We start from the raw sequence: 17901 nt of genomic DNA on the forward strand, positions 1-17901 counted from the left end.
ATGGGCCTTTTGTTGAGTAAGACCCCTGAAACTGGTTTTCACTTTGTGCTTTCATTGCTCTTCAGAGTTACTTTTGTGCTACTTTTCCAATTAATAATTTGACTTCCATAGACAAGAACTTACCAATCTTTACCATGATAGAATCTCAAATACAGATGGTTTCTGCTCTTGAGAAGCTAGTTTTCAGTAATCAAAATGGGAGACCATAAATACACATTTCAGCAAATTTTAAATAATGTGGAGGACTTTGGACATTTCCATGTCTACCACTTGGTATAATAAATAGAACATTACCAGTAACTTGGAAACTGTCTTGTCCACAATCTTACTTAATTTCTTCAGATAGATAAATATTATTTGAACTTTGTTTTTATCATTCTTTTCCTTTTCTTTTTAGTTGTAACATATTTCCCTAAAGAATATATTGGTAAAAAAATATATTGATATTTTGTTTTTCATATATCTTGACAGCATTTCTTTTGCATAATATTTTTGGAGAAATGATTTCATGTAGATCTGTATAGCTATGGTTCATTCATAATTCCTGCTGAATACATCACAATTCATTTTATAGATGAGGAACATTTCTAAGTTTTTGCTAATACAAACATTATTAGTATGAATCTTGGTCTACATGTCTTCTGGTGTCCATGTGCCAGGAACTGTCTGCAGTCATGACATATCAGCTTTACCAGACGATGCTAAATTATTTTTCAAAGTTGTATCAAATTACACTACAATATTGTATAAGAGTTTGTGTTGCCCTACATCATCATCATCACTTGATATGGTTAGACTTATTTTTTCTCTGTTTTCTCTTTGTGATTTAAATGCCCTTTTTGTTAACAGGTTTGGCATGTTTTTTCATATATGTGGGCTTTGTGTTTTCTCACTGAAATGCCCATGTAGGTCTTTTACCCTGATTATACTGTCAAAATGCTGACTTGCATTTATTTTTATATTCTGGACACTAATATTTGGTCAGTTCTATGCCATAATTTCCAGATTCTTTTTTTTTTTTTTTTAAAAAGTGTTTTCTGATAAGTAAGTGATTTTTGATTTTAATATAGTTGCTTTTACTAATGTCTTTGTGGCTTTTGGTTTTATGTCTGGTTTAAGAAATTTTTTTTACACTGAGTTCATGAAGATTTTCACTAGTTTTTTTTTTTTTTTTTCCCTCTGAAAAATGTTATAGTTTTGAATGTTACATTCTTATGTATCTCTGGACAAGTATATATAGGCTGAGTAGAGGTCAATTTCATTTTTTTCCTACAAAAGTAACTCTTTGTCCCAGCATGATTTATTGCAGTGATCCCTAACCTTTTCAGTACCAGGGACTGGTTTCATTGAAGACAATTTTTTCACAGATTAGCAGGGAGGTTTTAGGGGGATGGTTTCAAGATGATTCAAGTGCATGATATTTTATTGTGCAGTCAAACCTCTCTAATGATGATCTCTGTATTTGCAGCTGCTCCCAGCTGCATCACCACCTCAGCTTCACCTCAGATCATCAGGCATCAAATTCTCATAAGGAACATGCAACCTAGATCCCTTGCATGTGCAGTTTGTGGTAGGGTTCATACTCCTATGACACGCTAATGCTGCTGCTGATCTGGCAGCAGGTGGAACTTATGCAGTGATGTGAGTGATGGGGAGCGGCTGTAAATACAGATGAAGCTTTGCTCCCTCACCCACAGCTTACCTCCTGCTGTGTTGTCTGGTTCCTAACGGGCCACAGACCAATACCCATCTGCAGCCCGGAGCTTGGAGACCTCAGCTTTATTGAATAATTATTCCCTTCCCCACTGATCTGAACTACCATATATTGAATTTCTATGTATGCATGGGTCTGTTGGGACTCTCTTCTGTGTAACTGGTCTATTCTACCCTGTCTAAATCACTACTGCTTTCTAGCAACTTTTTGTAACTGCTAGAGTCCCTGTCCCCACCAGTTTTCTTAAGTACAATTCTTAAACTACTTATGTGATCTAATTTTCTTATGATATTAACATTTGTGTATACATGCATTATAAAACATTGGAGAATTTTTAGTATTTTCTAAAAAATAATTCCATCAACCATTTATCCAGCAAACACTTGAAAACATTTACTTTAGGAAATTAGAGGCTCCTACCTTGTCTCTGGAACTCTGGGCTCAACATGCCCAATATTTTGCATTACTATATCTTATAATCGTCACCTTGCTTATCTGTCATATTCACTAGAGTTTAAGATCCTTGAACAATAGTAATTGTATCTTACTTGTCTGAATCCTTAGAATAGGACCTCTTCTTTGTGCATAGTACAAAGAAGATGGTTAAGAACTGTTCAAAAACAATGTATAAAGTCATGAAAGAATGAATTTAGGAGAAAAGATGGGGTAATTAAGAAGAGATTCTTAACTGGAATATCTATGTAGAAAGAATATTATGGGCCTACTGTGATTTTCACTATTCTGGGGGTGGAAGGGTGAGTGTATGTATGAGGCAGGAGGGAGCAGGGAGAGAGAGTGTGTTTAAGTTTTTATGTAAACTGTATAATTTAAAAGTCATATGAGAGTTAAAAGTCATGATTTTGATGAGAAACTATTAGGAAGTTTTTACAGCAGGAACTGAAGTCAAAATTAATATCAAAGACAATTTATTAATAGTTGATATTCATCAAGGAACTGAGATGTGGGAAACAAGTGCAAAGCATATTTGTAGCACCTTACTATCTTATAACTCATCTCTGGAAGGAATGTATTTTACCCATGTGCACTGCTGAGATGGGTGTTTTCTGCATGGGTGACTATATATTGTGGGCTTTCTGGAAGATTTTAAAATATTCTGCTATCTTGTCAGACTGATGTTTCTATTTTTGTTTGGGGAAACAGCCACTGTATACCTATTACTCTGGCTGCTGTTGAGAGCACTTAGCAGAAAACGTTGGACTAGAAGTTTTGACATATGGGGGCTTTTCACATAAAATATTGGATTATTAAAGCTGGAGAGGCCTGCAATAAAATACATGGTTAACATTTTTCATTTCATAAAAAGGAATAAAGTCAAGCAGCAAGATGAATTTGTGTGAGGTACCACAGCTATCAAGTGGCATAAATGAGATACTGTTTTTAGACTACAAATACAGTCTGTGTCTTTCAAAACAACCTGTCTCACTAAGGGCATGGAATTCAGTTTGGTTTCATCTTAAAAATTCTTCAGATGCTGCTTTTGTGTAAAATATCTTTAAGACATACATATTACCGGCCTGTGCTTTGTGACTTCATTGTGTCATCTGACCAGAGTTACTAAATTTGTGAGTTACTAATTTAACTGAGTGCCTGCTATGTGTAAGGCACTTCCTCCAGGTGCTGGAGAGACAGCAGTCACAGAGTGAACGTTTTAGGGCAGGGCTGTACAATAGAACATTCCGTTGTGATGGAAATATTCTAATATTCTAATCCACTGTCTATTACTGTAGCCACTAGTCACATGTAGCTATGGAGTACTTAAAATGTTGCTAGTGGAAAAAGTTACCTATCAGGTACAATGTAAACTATTTGGGTGATGGGTACACTAAAACCCCTACTTCACTCCTATTCAACTCATCCATGTTACAAAAAACATTTATACCCCCTAAATCTATTGAAATAAAAAGTAAATAATGGAAATGAGGAAGCAAATTTTTTTGATATTTAAATTAGTTTAAATGGAAAGACCTTGACTAGTCTTGAAATGGAAAAGTTATTGGGAGGTTTTGAACAGAGGAGACACATGATCTCACCTTGAACAGGATCATTGTATTGCTTTGTTAGAGAATAGGCTGTAGAAGGACAAGAGTGAAGGACAGACCGATTGGGAGGCTATTGGAGTGGTCTGAGAGAGGCAGGATGGGTGGCTTGGATTCAGATTTTGACAGTGGAGACAATGAAAAGTGGGAAGATTTGAGATTTTTCAAGCTGACAGGGCTTACTGATAGATCAAATATGGATTATGACACTGGGAAGAATCAAGATGGCCTTCAAAGTTTTGTAACTGGAAGTTGATTGATTGTGTAGATGGGGGAGTCTATAGGAGCAGGTTTGGAATATCTATCTGTCTATCTATCTATCTATCTATGGAGAGAGAGAGTGAGTAAAACCAAAACTTTGATTTCGGTATATTATTTTGGGCTAAATGGAGATGTTACATAGGTATGTACAAATCGAGAGTTCAAGAGAAAGTTCCGGGCTGGATGTATAGGTTAGGAAGTTCTCATATAGATGGTGTTTAATGTCATGGAAGTGCATGAGGTCACGTATGGAATACATGTAGATAGCATTAAATAAAATTTATGGGAGGCCATGGATTGGACTAGGCTCCTGTGCTAAGCCTAATAGGCCAAACCAATATGGAGTTTAATGTAGTTAATTGCAGAAGGCTCTGTACCCAGTTAATCAGTCTACACCAGACTTCATTTTCCTATAAATAGTGTCAGATCATGTTGTTGGTTGGATTTTTCTGAATCTCTGGGTTGTAGGACTGTCTGATTTGTGACTCATTTTTGTTTTGTGCTCCCCCCCACCCCCCGAATAAACTCAGTTAAAATTTAAACTTGTCCAGGGTTTCTTCTGTTTAATAATAGAGAAGTCTGAGGACTAAGTTCTGGAACATGTTATCATTTAGACCTAGGATTTAGAGTATGGGAAGATGAGAAAGTGTGTTTGAGAATGGTTTCTAAAAGCCAAGTGAATAAAAATTCTCAAGACCAAGAAGTTCAACTGGATTTGGCCAATGTGGAGGTCATTGGGTGACCTTGGTGAATGCATTTTTGTGAAGTTGTGGAGATAAAAGCCTGATTGACATGGATTCCAGAAAGCATGGGAAGAAAAAGAAATTGGAGATATACAGTAATACAGAAAATTAATTCAAAGAGTTTTGCTTTATACTTGTGTGAAGAAACTTCAAACTAGCTGGAGGAAGATGTGTGATCAAAGAAGACTGATTTAGTGATGGCAGAAGCGATGATGTGCTGTTATGCTAATGGAGATAATTCAGCAGAGGTATAGAAATTGAGGCTGGATAGAAAGATAGTGACTGAAAAGTACTTGAGAGTGAATGGGGAACAGGTAAGCAGAGATGTTGGCTCTTGGGAGCTAGGAATTTTTTTTTGTAGTTTTCATAGTGTCGCTTTTGATTTTTTTTTTTTCTTAAATTTACTCCTAAATACGTTTAAAATAGCATACAAAAGAATATGTTTTTCTTCATTTGGGTATGGTTTATTGCTAGTATGTAGAAATAAAACCGATTTTTTGTATGCTGAGATTCCTCTGTATCCTTGCTAAAAACTTGCTTGTTTTAATAGTTTTTTTAGTGAATTCATTAGGATCATGACATCTGCAAGTAGAGATAGTTTTACTTCTTTTGGATAGCTTTTATTATTATGTTTTCTTGCTTAATTGTCCTGGCTAAAACTTCTAATACAATGTTTAATAGGAGTGGTGACAGTGGATTTCCTTGTCTTGTTCTTGATCACAAAAGGAAAACATTCCCTGTTTCAGCATTACGTATGATCTCAGTGTGGGTTTTTCACAGATGAGTAAGTTCTCTTCTGTTTCTAATTTTTTGGGTGCTTTTTTTTATGAAGGGGTGTTGGATTTTGTCAAATGGGTTTTCTGCATGTATTGATGTATTGATATTCATGCATTTTGTCCTTTATTAATATAGTGTATTACATTGTTTTGTTTTTTTAGTTATATTGAACCAATCTGGTATTCCTGCCATAAATTCCACTTGGTCATGGTGTGTGAAGTCTTTTTATATGTTGCTGAATTTGGTTTGCAAGTATTTTGTTGAGAATTTTTGCATTTGTTTTCATAAGGGATATTGGTTTATAATTTTCTTGTGATGTCTTTGGTTTTGGCATTAGGGTAATACTAGTTTACAGAATGAGTTGGGAAGCCTTTCCTTCTCTATTTTTTTGGTAAAGATTCTTAGGAATTGGTATTAAATGTTTATTAATGTTTGGGCATAATTAACCAGTGAAGTCAGCTGGATCTGGGCTTTTCTTCGTAAGAAATCTTAGAATTATTAATTCAATTTCCTTGTTATAGGACTATTCAGATTTTCTATTTTTGAGGCAACTTTCTAGGAATTTATCTATTTCATCTGTTTTCTAATCTTTTGGATTATAGGTGTTCATAATTTTATATTCTTTTGTTTCTGTAAGGCTGGTGGAAATGTCACTACTTTAATTCCTGATTTTACTAATTTGAGTCTTTTGTTAGTCTAGTTAAAGTCTTTGAATTAATTCTGTTTCTTTGTGAAGAGCCACATTTTTAATATTTTCCTATTCTTTAATTCTCATCTTTTATTTACTCATGTCTGGTTTAGCTTTAGTTTTTTATTCTTTTTCCAGTGTTCTAAGGTAGGTAGAAAGTTACATTTTTGACTTGAGAATTTTCTTTTTTATGTGGGCATTTATAGTTATAAATTTTCCTTTTAACACTGCTATAGCTGCATCCCATGAGTTTTTATATATTGTCTGTATTGTCATCACAAAGTTTTCAAGTTTTCTAGTGATTTGACTTACTGGTTTTTAGCAGTTTATTGTTCAATTTCCACTATTTGTGAACTTCCCAACTTTCTTTCTGTTATTTCTAATTTCATTCTATGATAATTAGAGAATATATTTAGTATGGTTTCAATCCTTTAAAATTTGAATCTTGTTTTATGACCTAGTATATAATCTGTCATGGAGAATGTTATGTACACATGTGAAGAGAATATGTATTCTAGTGGTTGGGTGGGTGGTGTGTTCGATAGATGATAGGTTTGTTTGGTTTATAGTGCTTTTCAAGTCTTTTCCTAGTTCTGTCTATTATTAAAAGTGGAATATTGATGTTTCTATTATTGGATTGTTTATTTCAGCTATGTCAGTTTTTATTTCATATATTTTGGGGCTCTGTTTTAGGTGAATGTTTAATTATTGTATCTTCCTGATGGATGTACTGTTTTCATTATAAGATGTCTCTATTTATCTTTAACATTTTTATTTTAAAGTATCTATTCTTATTAGTATAACTATTTCAGCTTGCTTATGGTTGCCATTTACATGATGTATCCTTTTCTAACCTTTTAAATTCGACATATTTGTATCTTTTGAATTACAGTTTTCTACTGTATGCTGCATATATTTGGATTTTTAAAAATTCTGTTTGACCATCTCTGTCTTTGATTGGATTGTCTAATCTATTCACGTTTAATGTATTATATAGTTGGGTTCATGTCTGCCAGTTTATATTTTATTTTTTCTTATGTTTCTTTTATCTACCCTTACTACTTTCTTTTGCATTAAGTGAATACTTTTTACTGTGATGTTTTAGTTTCTTGAATTACATTCTCACTTTAATTTTCAGTTATGTTCTTAGTGGTTGTTCTATGGGCTACAATATACCAATATACATACTAACATTTACTTCAGATTTTTGCTACCTTAATTCCAGTAAGATATAGAAACATTATTTTCATGGCTGTATTCTTTTCCCCTTTTTTGTTCTCTTATTGTTTATATTATATCTACATGGCTTTGAAATGCAGCAGTCCATTGTTACAATTATTACTTTATATTTCTTCATTTACATAAGCTGAAGAAAGATGAGCAAGTATATATTTACAGAGTTTGTTATATTAACATCTTTGTTTGCCATTTTTAGTTCATTTGTTATTATGAATTCTTGTCATCATCCGGTATCATTTCCTTACTCCAGTATACCTTTATCCCTATATACCTTCTTTCTGCTATTTATTTTTTTGTCAAATATATACAATTCAATGTGTTACAGGCTAATCAGTTAGATATGTATCTGTTATTTGATACATTTGCTTTTAAAATCAGTTGATATAAGAAGGCAGAAAGATACATTTATACTGTCTTTTATAATCACCTTTGGTGCACTTTATTTTCTCATGTGAATTAGAATTATCTGGGAGTGATTTCTTTCAGGTTAAAGAATATTTGTTAGTATTTTTTTTTTTTTTTGAGACAGAGTCTCGCTTTGTTGCCCAGGCTAGAGTGAGTGCCGTGGCATCAGCCTAGCTCACAGCAACCTCAATCTCCTGGGCTCGAGCGATCCTTCTGCCTCAGCCTCCCTGGTAGCTGGGACTACAGGCATGTGCCACCATGCCCGGCTAATTTTTTATATATATATCAGTTGGCCAATTGATTTCTTTCTATTTATAGTAGAGACGGGGTCTCGCTCTTGCTCAGGCTGGTTTTGAACTCCTGACCTTGAGCAATCCGCCCGCCTCGGCCTCCCAAGAGCTAGGATTACAGGCGTGAGCCACAGCGCCCGGCCTGTTAGTATTTTTTGTAAGATGAATTTGTTAGCAAATAATTGTTTTCTGTGAATGTTTATTTTGCTTTCATTTTTGAAATGTTGGTTTTGCTGGGTATAAAGTCTTTGATAGGTCTTTTTCTTCTTTTCAGTAGTGACTGTCACCCCACTACCTTCTAATTTCCATTGTTTCTGATAAATCCATTGTTAATCTTATTGGTATTCTCTTGTTAATGATAAATCATTTTTTTCTTACTGCTTTCAAGATTTTTTTCCTTGCTGTTGGCTTTTCAGCACATTTATGATATGTCTAGATGTGGATTTATGTTAACTCTTAGAGTTTATTGAGCTTCTTGAATGTGCAGACTAACTTGTTCTTAACTTTGGGAGGTTTTCAGTCAGAATTTTTTTCTACTCTTTTTTCCTTCTGGTATTGCCAGTACAAAATTGTTGGTGTGTTTAATGGTGTCCTATGCTGTCTGAGGCTCTGTTCATTTTTCTTCATTTCTTTTTCTTTCTGTTCTTTGGATTGCATTATTGCTGTAATCTAACTTTAAGTTCATTGATTCTTTGCCAGTTCAAACCTGCCATTGAGCTCCTCTAGTAAATTGTCTTAGTTATACTTTTCAACTCTACAATTTTTAAAAAAAATCTTAATACTGATGATACTGTTGCGTCTTGCATGTACTTCTTTAGACATGATTTCCTTTAGTTCTTGAATGAATACACACACACTCTGATCGGAAGTCTTTATCTGCTAAGTTTAACATCCGGGCCCTCTTATAGGTAGATTATGTTGCCTGCTTCTCCCCACCCCACCCTTATGTAGATGTCATATTTTCCTCTTTGGATGCACGTCTTGTGGTTATTATTTATTGTTGAAATGGGATATTTTATATAATGTTTATATAAAATTCAATTCCAAATACTGATTCCAAATACCCTTCTAGCTACCCAGGATTTATTGTTGTTTGCTTATATGTTTGTGATTTGGCTGGTCTGTTTTAGTGAAGTCTTTTTCTTCTCTAGGGAAAAGCTTCTGATGCTACTTTTCACAGGGTGGAGACTTGGGTATTTGCATAATCACCTTGGGATAACATTGCTTTTAACAGGGCTGTCTCTTTCCCTGATCTGTCTACTGATACTGTCTACTGCTGCTTTTATGGTTTCATACCTAGCTGTTAAACATCACACATTGCCTGCTAATTGCTCAACTTTATTTTTTACAATGCCTGGGCATAAATCGCTCTACAGTCTGATTCAGTCAAATTCTAGCCCTTTTGTGGGGGTAGTTTTTGAGGCCAGTATTGAGATGTATTTTAATTCCAGGAGAGCTCTTGTTAGCTATATTTTCCTCTGGCTTTCGCTAGCGGGCCTTAGTTTGTAAGCTAGCTGGCCTTAGCTTTTTGCTTTCATGTAGCTACCAGCCACCTCCTCCTAACTGTTTACCATGATAATCTCTTTTTTTTTTTGAGAGTACTTTTGGGCTTAAACTTCTCCATACTCTGTTCCAAATAAATTAAGTTCCCTTGGGGATTGCTTCCTAGCTCTCTATCTCAGATCTTTTCTCCCTCTGTGAAGAATCACCACATTGCTGCTTTGAAGTTGTGAGTGGGCATGGTGTACTGTTTTTCTTGGAGTTGACACTTGTATTTCATGATTAGGGCACTACATGGGGCAGTAGAAGACTTTGGTGTTCTATTTTTGCCTCTTATTCTGGCATGGAAAACTGCCTTATGTGTGAGCCACAAAAAGGGTGATCAGGGCCCTAGTATTCACAGCCTACTGTGTCTGGGACAGATCTCTGGGGGGAGGGGGAGTTATGTAGGGGGGGCTGGAGAAGCACAACCTCTTGGCTACACTTATCTGTATTTCAGCCTCTGTACTGTAGTACTGAGGGGGGTTGAAAATGCACTCTTCCCCTCCCACTGGGAGTCTGGGGAAGAAGGGGCCCCATCTTTTCAGCCATACCTACCCCTAGTAGAGCTTCCATTACACTGAGCTGGGTGGTGGATGAAAGAAGCAGCAGGTCATGGCTCAAGTACTCAGTTCTTACCAAGAGTTAATAGATTTTCTTGAACAAATGTTTATTCATTTGCTGAATGCCCTTGGGACAATTTTCAGAGGCTTTAAATGGTTGTTTTTTTAAAATACTTTTCACTGGTTTTCTCACTGGGGAGAGAGTCTGTGGAGTTCCTTACACTGCTGTTTTGAGTGTCTCATGTTCTCTTTTTAATATATTTTTACTGCATGACCTGTACAGAATTCCAATAGTACCTGTAAGTAGTTGCAATAGAAATTGATTTGTTAAAAAGCAGTGCACATTTGTGTGTACACCCGTGTTTCTTTCCTGTCTTGTCCTCCTACTGATAGGTGTTAGGTTTGACCAGTTGGGCTTGCTCCCTACCTGCCTTTTGCATACTTGGACACTACTTTCTCTTTGCCACCCCTGGTTATCTCCTCATTTTTGCTTTTATGCCCAGGCTCTGCATTTCTACTGGAGGCACTGGAAATGGGGACATGATTTGTAAACTGTCTACTTGGCTCATCCAGTAGCTTTGATTTTCATCCAATTCCTTGGATTTTGTAAACCAAAGTGTGGACAGTTTATCTATCTCAGATGTTGGTCTCAGGATAACACTTGTTCTATTTGTGCATTAGCTTCATGTGCTGCAACCCCACATAGCAATCCTGTGGAAGAAAGGAAACTTTGGAGTCAATATAAGAAGATTTGGTTAAATGCCTACTATAGAACCCTATTGTTAGGCAACTTTACCAAGGTAGTTGTGGGGCAATGACCTTCAGGACTGCATTACAATGAGACTCCATTAAAGATAAAGAGGAAAATTGTCCGACATGAAGTTCTCTCTCTTTTAATAAAGTTTAGATGTATCTATTAATGAGACAGAGCTTTCATCACAGCAGTTGAAATCAATGGATATTTTGCCTGAGGAAACATTTCATGGAGTCTGTTTGAAAGGAACTGTTTTTCACATGAATTAGAGCAGACATAAATTCATGATTATTTTGGTTGTTGAGTCTCATTTTGAGGATCTTGGGGAACTTGTTTGTTCCCTTAATTATCTAATGTGTAAATCTTACAAAGGCACACTAATGAGTAAATATTAATTTGTAATCCATTTCAATTATTTCACAATAGTCTTTTCCTTCTTGTTTCAGAGAATACCCAATTGTATATTCGCATCCTTTTTGAGTATTGACCTCAGTGACCTGTGACAAGAAGGATTTTGAGCCTATAATGAAAAACAATTTTCACCTCTTAGTGTATAGAACTGTAATACTATGAGATTGATTTTTTTTTTGACCTGAAATAATTTGAATTGTGAATACTTGTTCAGATTTTTTTGAGGTAACTTGTATGAGTAAGATCTACTTTCAAAAATGAGATACAGATTTGAGAGTTTCACTTTAAAATACTCTAGGTGCAATAAACACTAATTGCCTCCATTTTTGTTCTTTAGGCAGCTGGAGCAATTCGACCTCTTGTATCCACTGTCATCAGTCCCTCTGCTGATGGTTGCTTAGACCATTCGCTAGAACGTGCCAGACACAGAGCAAGTGAAATGCCACAGGCTTTTCTATTTGATGTGATCTATGAAGCATATCAGCAGGTAAGAATCCTGGCTTTTAGAATAAGCTGCTATTATGTCAGTGATTCCCCAAACCACTTCTACATTTGGAGAATTCTAGAAGAACTAATGGGACTCAGCATATAGCTGTACTCAAGGCTAAGATTTATTATAATGAAGTATTAAGGATGAGTAGCTGGTTCAGGAGAAAAAGACACAGGCGGAGTCTTGGGGAATCCATTTGTAGGCTTCTTTATGCTTTTTCCCTCCTCTGAAGGGTCACACAAAGCATACCCTCCCCCCTAGCAATGAGAATGCAGCAACATGTATGTGTCAATAGCATAAAACCCAAACTCTCTAAAGTCATTTTAAGAGGTTTATTCTTAGCCAAGATGTGTGCCCATGGCCCAAGGACCATGCCTAAGAAGTCTTAAGCAAGTGGTCTCCTGTGGTTGAGTTATAGTCTGGTTTTATACATTTTAGGGAGACAGGAATTACATGTAGTAAAGTACCTGTCATGAATCAGTACTTGGAAAGCATATGTTGGTTTGGCACAAAAAGGCAGGCCATCTTGAAGCAGGGGATGACAGGTTATAGGTGGGTTTAAAGATTCTTTGATTTGTAATTCGTTAAAGAAATGAAGCTTTGTCTAAAGGCTTGTAATGTTTTAAGGAAGTCTGTTAATCAGAGATAAGCCACCAGACAGATTCTGGACACATACTCAGACTCAAGTGATCTGTTAAGTAAATTGATGACCTGAAGATGTGGTTTAACATTTGTCTTACATGGCCTCCTACTTGTTAATGATTTTGTATGTTTCTGTTACAAAAAATAACTCCAAAAAGGGAAGGAGGCATGAGGAGGCATGTCTGGACCTCCCTTCTCATGGCCAGTAATTCAGCTTTAAGATTTTTCTAAGGTCCCCTTGGCCAAGAGGTGGTCCATTCAGTAACTTGGGAAAACTTAAGATTTTGTTTTAGTTCACATATGTGATGTTTCTATATAGGGAAGACCATTAGAGATTAAGCACTCGAGATGTTGGGTAGATCATATAGATATCCTCTGCCTAGTATTTAATACATGCAAAAATTCTAGATCCCCAGAAGGAAAGTAGGTATTCAGCATAAACCATATTATTTATGCAAATAGTGTAGGCACAGTAAACCACTCTTACCAGAAAACTCTCAAATGATAACTGAGGGGCTTGCCTTGTAAGCAGTTCTTTTTGAGGTCTGCTATGGTAAGTTTTATGCTCAGCTCCTTAGACATTTCACAAATTATAATTTTAGTTGAAGGTAAGTAACTTTAAAAAAATCATGTAATTCATTAATGTTATTAGATTACCTTTGTTTTGTTTTGGAAACTCTTCTGTACTCAGTTTTACTGCTATTTGTTTGCATATTTGAGTAATTTTGGATAGTGGGCTTAAGGGAAAATTCCCAATGAAATATAAGTTAGAGCAGCTTATCCAGTGCATTATTCAGCCTGCAACAGGAGGTGAGGAAAATTTAGCTATGGGAATAGAAAAGTGGCCATAGGGATGAGAGGGTCATGTCTCAGAAGGCTAGTGAAGAAAGTGCTTTAAGAATGATTGAACAACTGTGTTAAATGTTGCATAGGGGTTAAAAGCACTGAGAAAGCATCAATAGCCTAAGTTAGCAATGTGAGGACACCCATATTTGAGGGGAGTAGTGGATGTGAAAACCTGGTTGGAATTGATTTAAGAGAGAATAGGGCCAATATCTGGAGGAACTTTAATGTATATTAAACAGAAATAAATGGAAGGGGTAGCTGAAAGCGGTTATAGAAAAAAAATTTCATTCTTTAAGATAGATGAAATAACAGCATGTCTGTCAGGTTTGGCAATCACTTTCTGTGTTCTTAGTGTGTTCTTGGATGAAGAATGACCAGGCACACAAAAGTAAGGTAAGCATGAGGTGAAATGTATTGGGGGGGGGATCAAGATAGGATTATATATAGAGAGTGAGATACAGGTTTATAGAGCAAGATACATATGCCACAGATGATGACTGGACCCCTTGTTATAGCAAAAGAGAGACCTTGGTTATGATTTGGGTCTTGTTTTATAGTGTCTGGATAGGGACCTCTCTCATGACTCAGACATCACCATGAAACCACTTTGGTGGATGATTGGGAGTTATATGACCTGAGTCTTACTTTGCATGTGTATCTCTCATGAGCCTCTCTGAAAGCCTGTTGTTCTAGGTCACTCTACAGACTCTATTGTACCTGCTGCTTGGTCCATGGACTAGAGTTCTCTGCATTCTTTTGCAGTTGGCATGCTAAGTTCTGATTAGTAAATTCATAGGGTGTTTCCTTCTCTCCCAGGTATGGCAGCCACCAGCCTTGTCCACAGGAGGGGCCGGAGGTCCCTAGATATCTACCTAACATTGATATGATAATGGGAGTGATTAAGTAGAGAGGAAAAGGCAATGCTAGAGTGAGGCTGGATGGGACCTAGGGCACTAGTGGTATTAAAGTTGACCTTGGCTGGGAATATGGGTAGTTCATTCACAAGGATGAGAGGATAAGCAAAGAATGTGTATACAGATGTAGACAGATTAATAGATGTGGTGGGAAGACTTAGAATTTGTTGTCCTTTCTTGTTTTCTTGGTGATCTAGAGAGCAAGTCATCAGCTGAGAGTGGGGGAGATGGGTGAAATATCCAGGCTTTAGGAAAAAGAAGATGTTTGAAATAGTAGATATCTCCTTTCATTCTTAAATTCTTACATCTAGCCTAAAAATATATATAAAACTGTCCCAAGAAAAAAGTTCATCAAGGCTATTTTTTGGCTTTTCATGGAAAACTGTAATAACTTTTGATCAAAAAAATCTACAAAGCTATTGCTATTGAATAGCTTAGTCATTAATGTAGCCTTCAGATATTGACTTAGGGTTTTTTTTTTTTTGTTTGTTTTTTTAAATCAAGGATATAACTTTCCTTTGTGGAACTCATGCGGAAAATACAAAATAGTGCTTACCATTTGAGAGTTGAGCAGAAATCCAGGAGTCGTAACCAAGGCCATGTGAAAATGAATCATATTTAGAAGAAACACACTGTAAGCTGATCCACGGTCATTGTGGAGTGTGGCAAAATAAAAGTAGAAGGTGTGCAGTTTTAGGTTAAAGATGACTTTTTGTCTTCAAAGGCTGCTGGAAGGTCATAGATGTCAAGATGCCATTCTGTATGCTGACCTGCTGAATTATATTCCCCGCCCCCCTTCCCCACACTGTTTCTTCTGGCTTATCTCATTTTCCCTCTTACATGTTCTCCAGCCATGCTTCTATCTTGCTACTTATCCTTTAGATATCAAGTAGTTGTTTATTCAGGGAAGCCTTTTCTGTCCTGTTCACAGTAGGGTAGGCCAACCCATTATGTGTTCTCCTAGTACCTGTTTTTTTTCCTCCCCAGCATCAGAATTATGATTGAATAATTACTTGAAGTTAGTTATAAAATTTCTGACTCCCCTGATAGACTGAGAGACACAGGAACAGTATCTGTCTTGTTCTTAGCAAACTGTCTTATCTATTACTATCAAGTACATATTTGTTCAAAGGAATGGTCATGAAGGCTTTGCATGTATATAAATACATGAAAAATGGCCCATGTACTTGCTCTTCCATTGCCAGGGAGGCTCTTTCTAGATACTCAAACTGCTTGTTTCCACTCTTCATTAAGGTCCCTGTGCAAATGTCATTGCCTCAGAGAAGCCTTACCTGATAAGCTTATATAAGATAAGGACCTAAATTATGTATATTTTTATTCTGCTTTAGTTTTTCTTATTAGATATCTATTTTTTGGGTAAGAATTTGTCTATCTTTCCCTGATAGAATCTCAGTTCCAATAGGGCAGGGTCTTTGTCTTGTTCACTCATCTCTAGCACCTGGAAGAGTTCATTAGGGTCTTGATAAATATTGTTGAATGAAATTTCATCCATACATGTATTAACACTAATGCGAATTACATAAACAGATTTGCATAGGGGTAATACATGTATATAGTTATATAAGATATATATACACTTATAAATGCTCCCTAAAATCTTTAAGAAATTCATCTGAAATTATTAAAAGTCTGGACAACAACTTAGGTATAAAGTTGGTGACTTGCAATATTTTTATAAATGTAAAAATTTCTATTGAGCCGATATTTCTAGGGATCAATTAAATTGTGTCATATTCATTAGTAAGAACTTTAAGGGGTCACTACAAGTTAATTTTGCAGAATTTTTGAGCATGAAAATTCTTATGATAGAATGACATATTGAGATAACCTAATGATGTAAAGTTACATAAACTATATATAAAATGTATTCTTTATGGTAATATATGGTGATACGTCCACATGTATGCAGTATACACACAAAGCAGAAAGACTAGTTGCATGTGTGAGCACTAAAATGTTATTAGTGTATATGTCTGGATTGATAATTTAAAAGGCACTATAATCTATAGGTGTGATACTTAAGATACATAAATACTTAAGTATTTATTTTTGATTAATCTTGGGCTTTTTTCATGTAACTAGGTATTTTTGTATACTTTCCTCTGGTTGATTAAGATCATCTGGGGAAGAAAAACCTAATCTCTTGGGAATTTTTCATGACACAATTAAGAGGTTGCTAAAGGAAAAGATTCCTAAGGAATATAATGACTATTAAAGAATAATAAACAAAAATTCAATAATGAAAACAATGCAGTCTCTAGGAATATGAAGAAAAGCCCACAGATTGGTCCAGAGGATTTTTATTGAATATTCAAATGTGAAATTCTGTTCTGTACAGTTTGAGAACAATACATTTTTATTCAAAGAAGCTTTTTAAATTACATAAATCAATTTTCTGAGAAAATTGGTATGGTGGTCATAGACCATATTCTGAACTTTGTAGTTTAGATACTTGGTCTCATTTCTAACACTCAAGTTTTTATGTACATAGAGAATTTTAATTAAGTTTTTATGAAAATGTACATGCACGAAAGACAAAGCAGGATTCAACCAGTGACAGAATTGGTCTCTGTGTTAATTATGTACCTTTTGGTTTGATATTCTAGACTTTACTGTGGAGATGTATAATATTTAAGTGTTACTCTTATGGAGATTGAGATAAATGCCTATTTAACTTCAAAGGATAAAGACACCCTTAAAAAATGAAAATGTCTCTTCCCTCACCCTTGATTTTTAAAAATTTCTGTCACTCATGTCTCTGGGTATCTGAATATAATAACCATAAAATTAAAGGAATATGATAGGAGTTCCCGTTAATAGTACATACACCTTGCATTTGTTATAGTAAATAGGACCTGTATCTTGTACAAAGTGTCAGTATATTTGGGCTTTAAATGCTGAGTTAACAGGAAACAGTCAGAAAGATGGAATTTTGCAAAGAATGTCTTTTCTGCATATCTATCAAGCATTGTGATTTTCAGAAGTTTTATTCCCAGTTTTACACAGCATAGTTCCCTATTCCTTCTCCTATCCTACTTTCATCCCTGGCTCCTTTTTGCTTAGTATGTATTTGGGCCTGGATTGGGCCTGGATTGGATTTGGAGGTAATAAGGAAGAGTCTGAAAATAAAACGTCTCAGAAGAAACCTCATGTCATATTGAGTTTTGGGCAGGGGCAGGCTGGGTGGGTGGTCGGGGTTTGGGGAGGTAGGTAGAGATAGGAGGAGGAGGACATAAGTCTTTTTTTTTTTTAAACAAATAGAAACTTAAGGAAAGGGACAAGGAATGAAAAGAACCTCAAGAGGAAGGGTGAGTGAAAGGAAGTATGAAGAAAATGAGTGAAAAAGAGAAATAAGTAGGAATTTAAAGATTAGGCTTTCTGTTTCCAAAAGAGCTGACATGTTACAGTTAGTGAAAGTATCTGCAAACCATACTCATAAATGTCAGTTGCAAACCACAATACCAAGTGGCACATCTTAGTTATTAATGGAAACATAATTTATATATTCATGATGCTATATCAGATAAAATAATTCACAATCTTGGTG

General features: G+C 35.6%; 1 protein-coding gene across 1 annotated transcript in view; it reads left to right on the forward strand.

Moving 5' to 3' along the window:
- The window catches only part of CRPPA (CDP-L-ribitol pyrophosphorylase A), a 255187-nt gene that overhangs the window by 23145 nt on the left and 214141 nt on the right, over nucleotides 1-17901 (forward strand). Inside the window, exon 3 of the mRNA XM_020289845.2 lies at nucleotides 11779-11928. Coding sequence (XP_020145434.2) covers nucleotides 11779-11928 — 150 coding nt within the window. The remainder of the gene's footprint in view (nucleotides 1-11778; nucleotides 11929-17901) is intronic.

Source organism: Microcebus murinus, chromosome 9 (genome assembly GCF_040939455.1).
Source record: "Microcebus murinus isolate Inina chromosome 9, M.murinus_Inina_mat1.0, whole genome shotgun sequence".
Lineage (NCBI taxonomy): Eukaryota > Metazoa > Chordata > Mammalia > Primates > Cheirogaleidae > Microcebus > Microcebus murinus.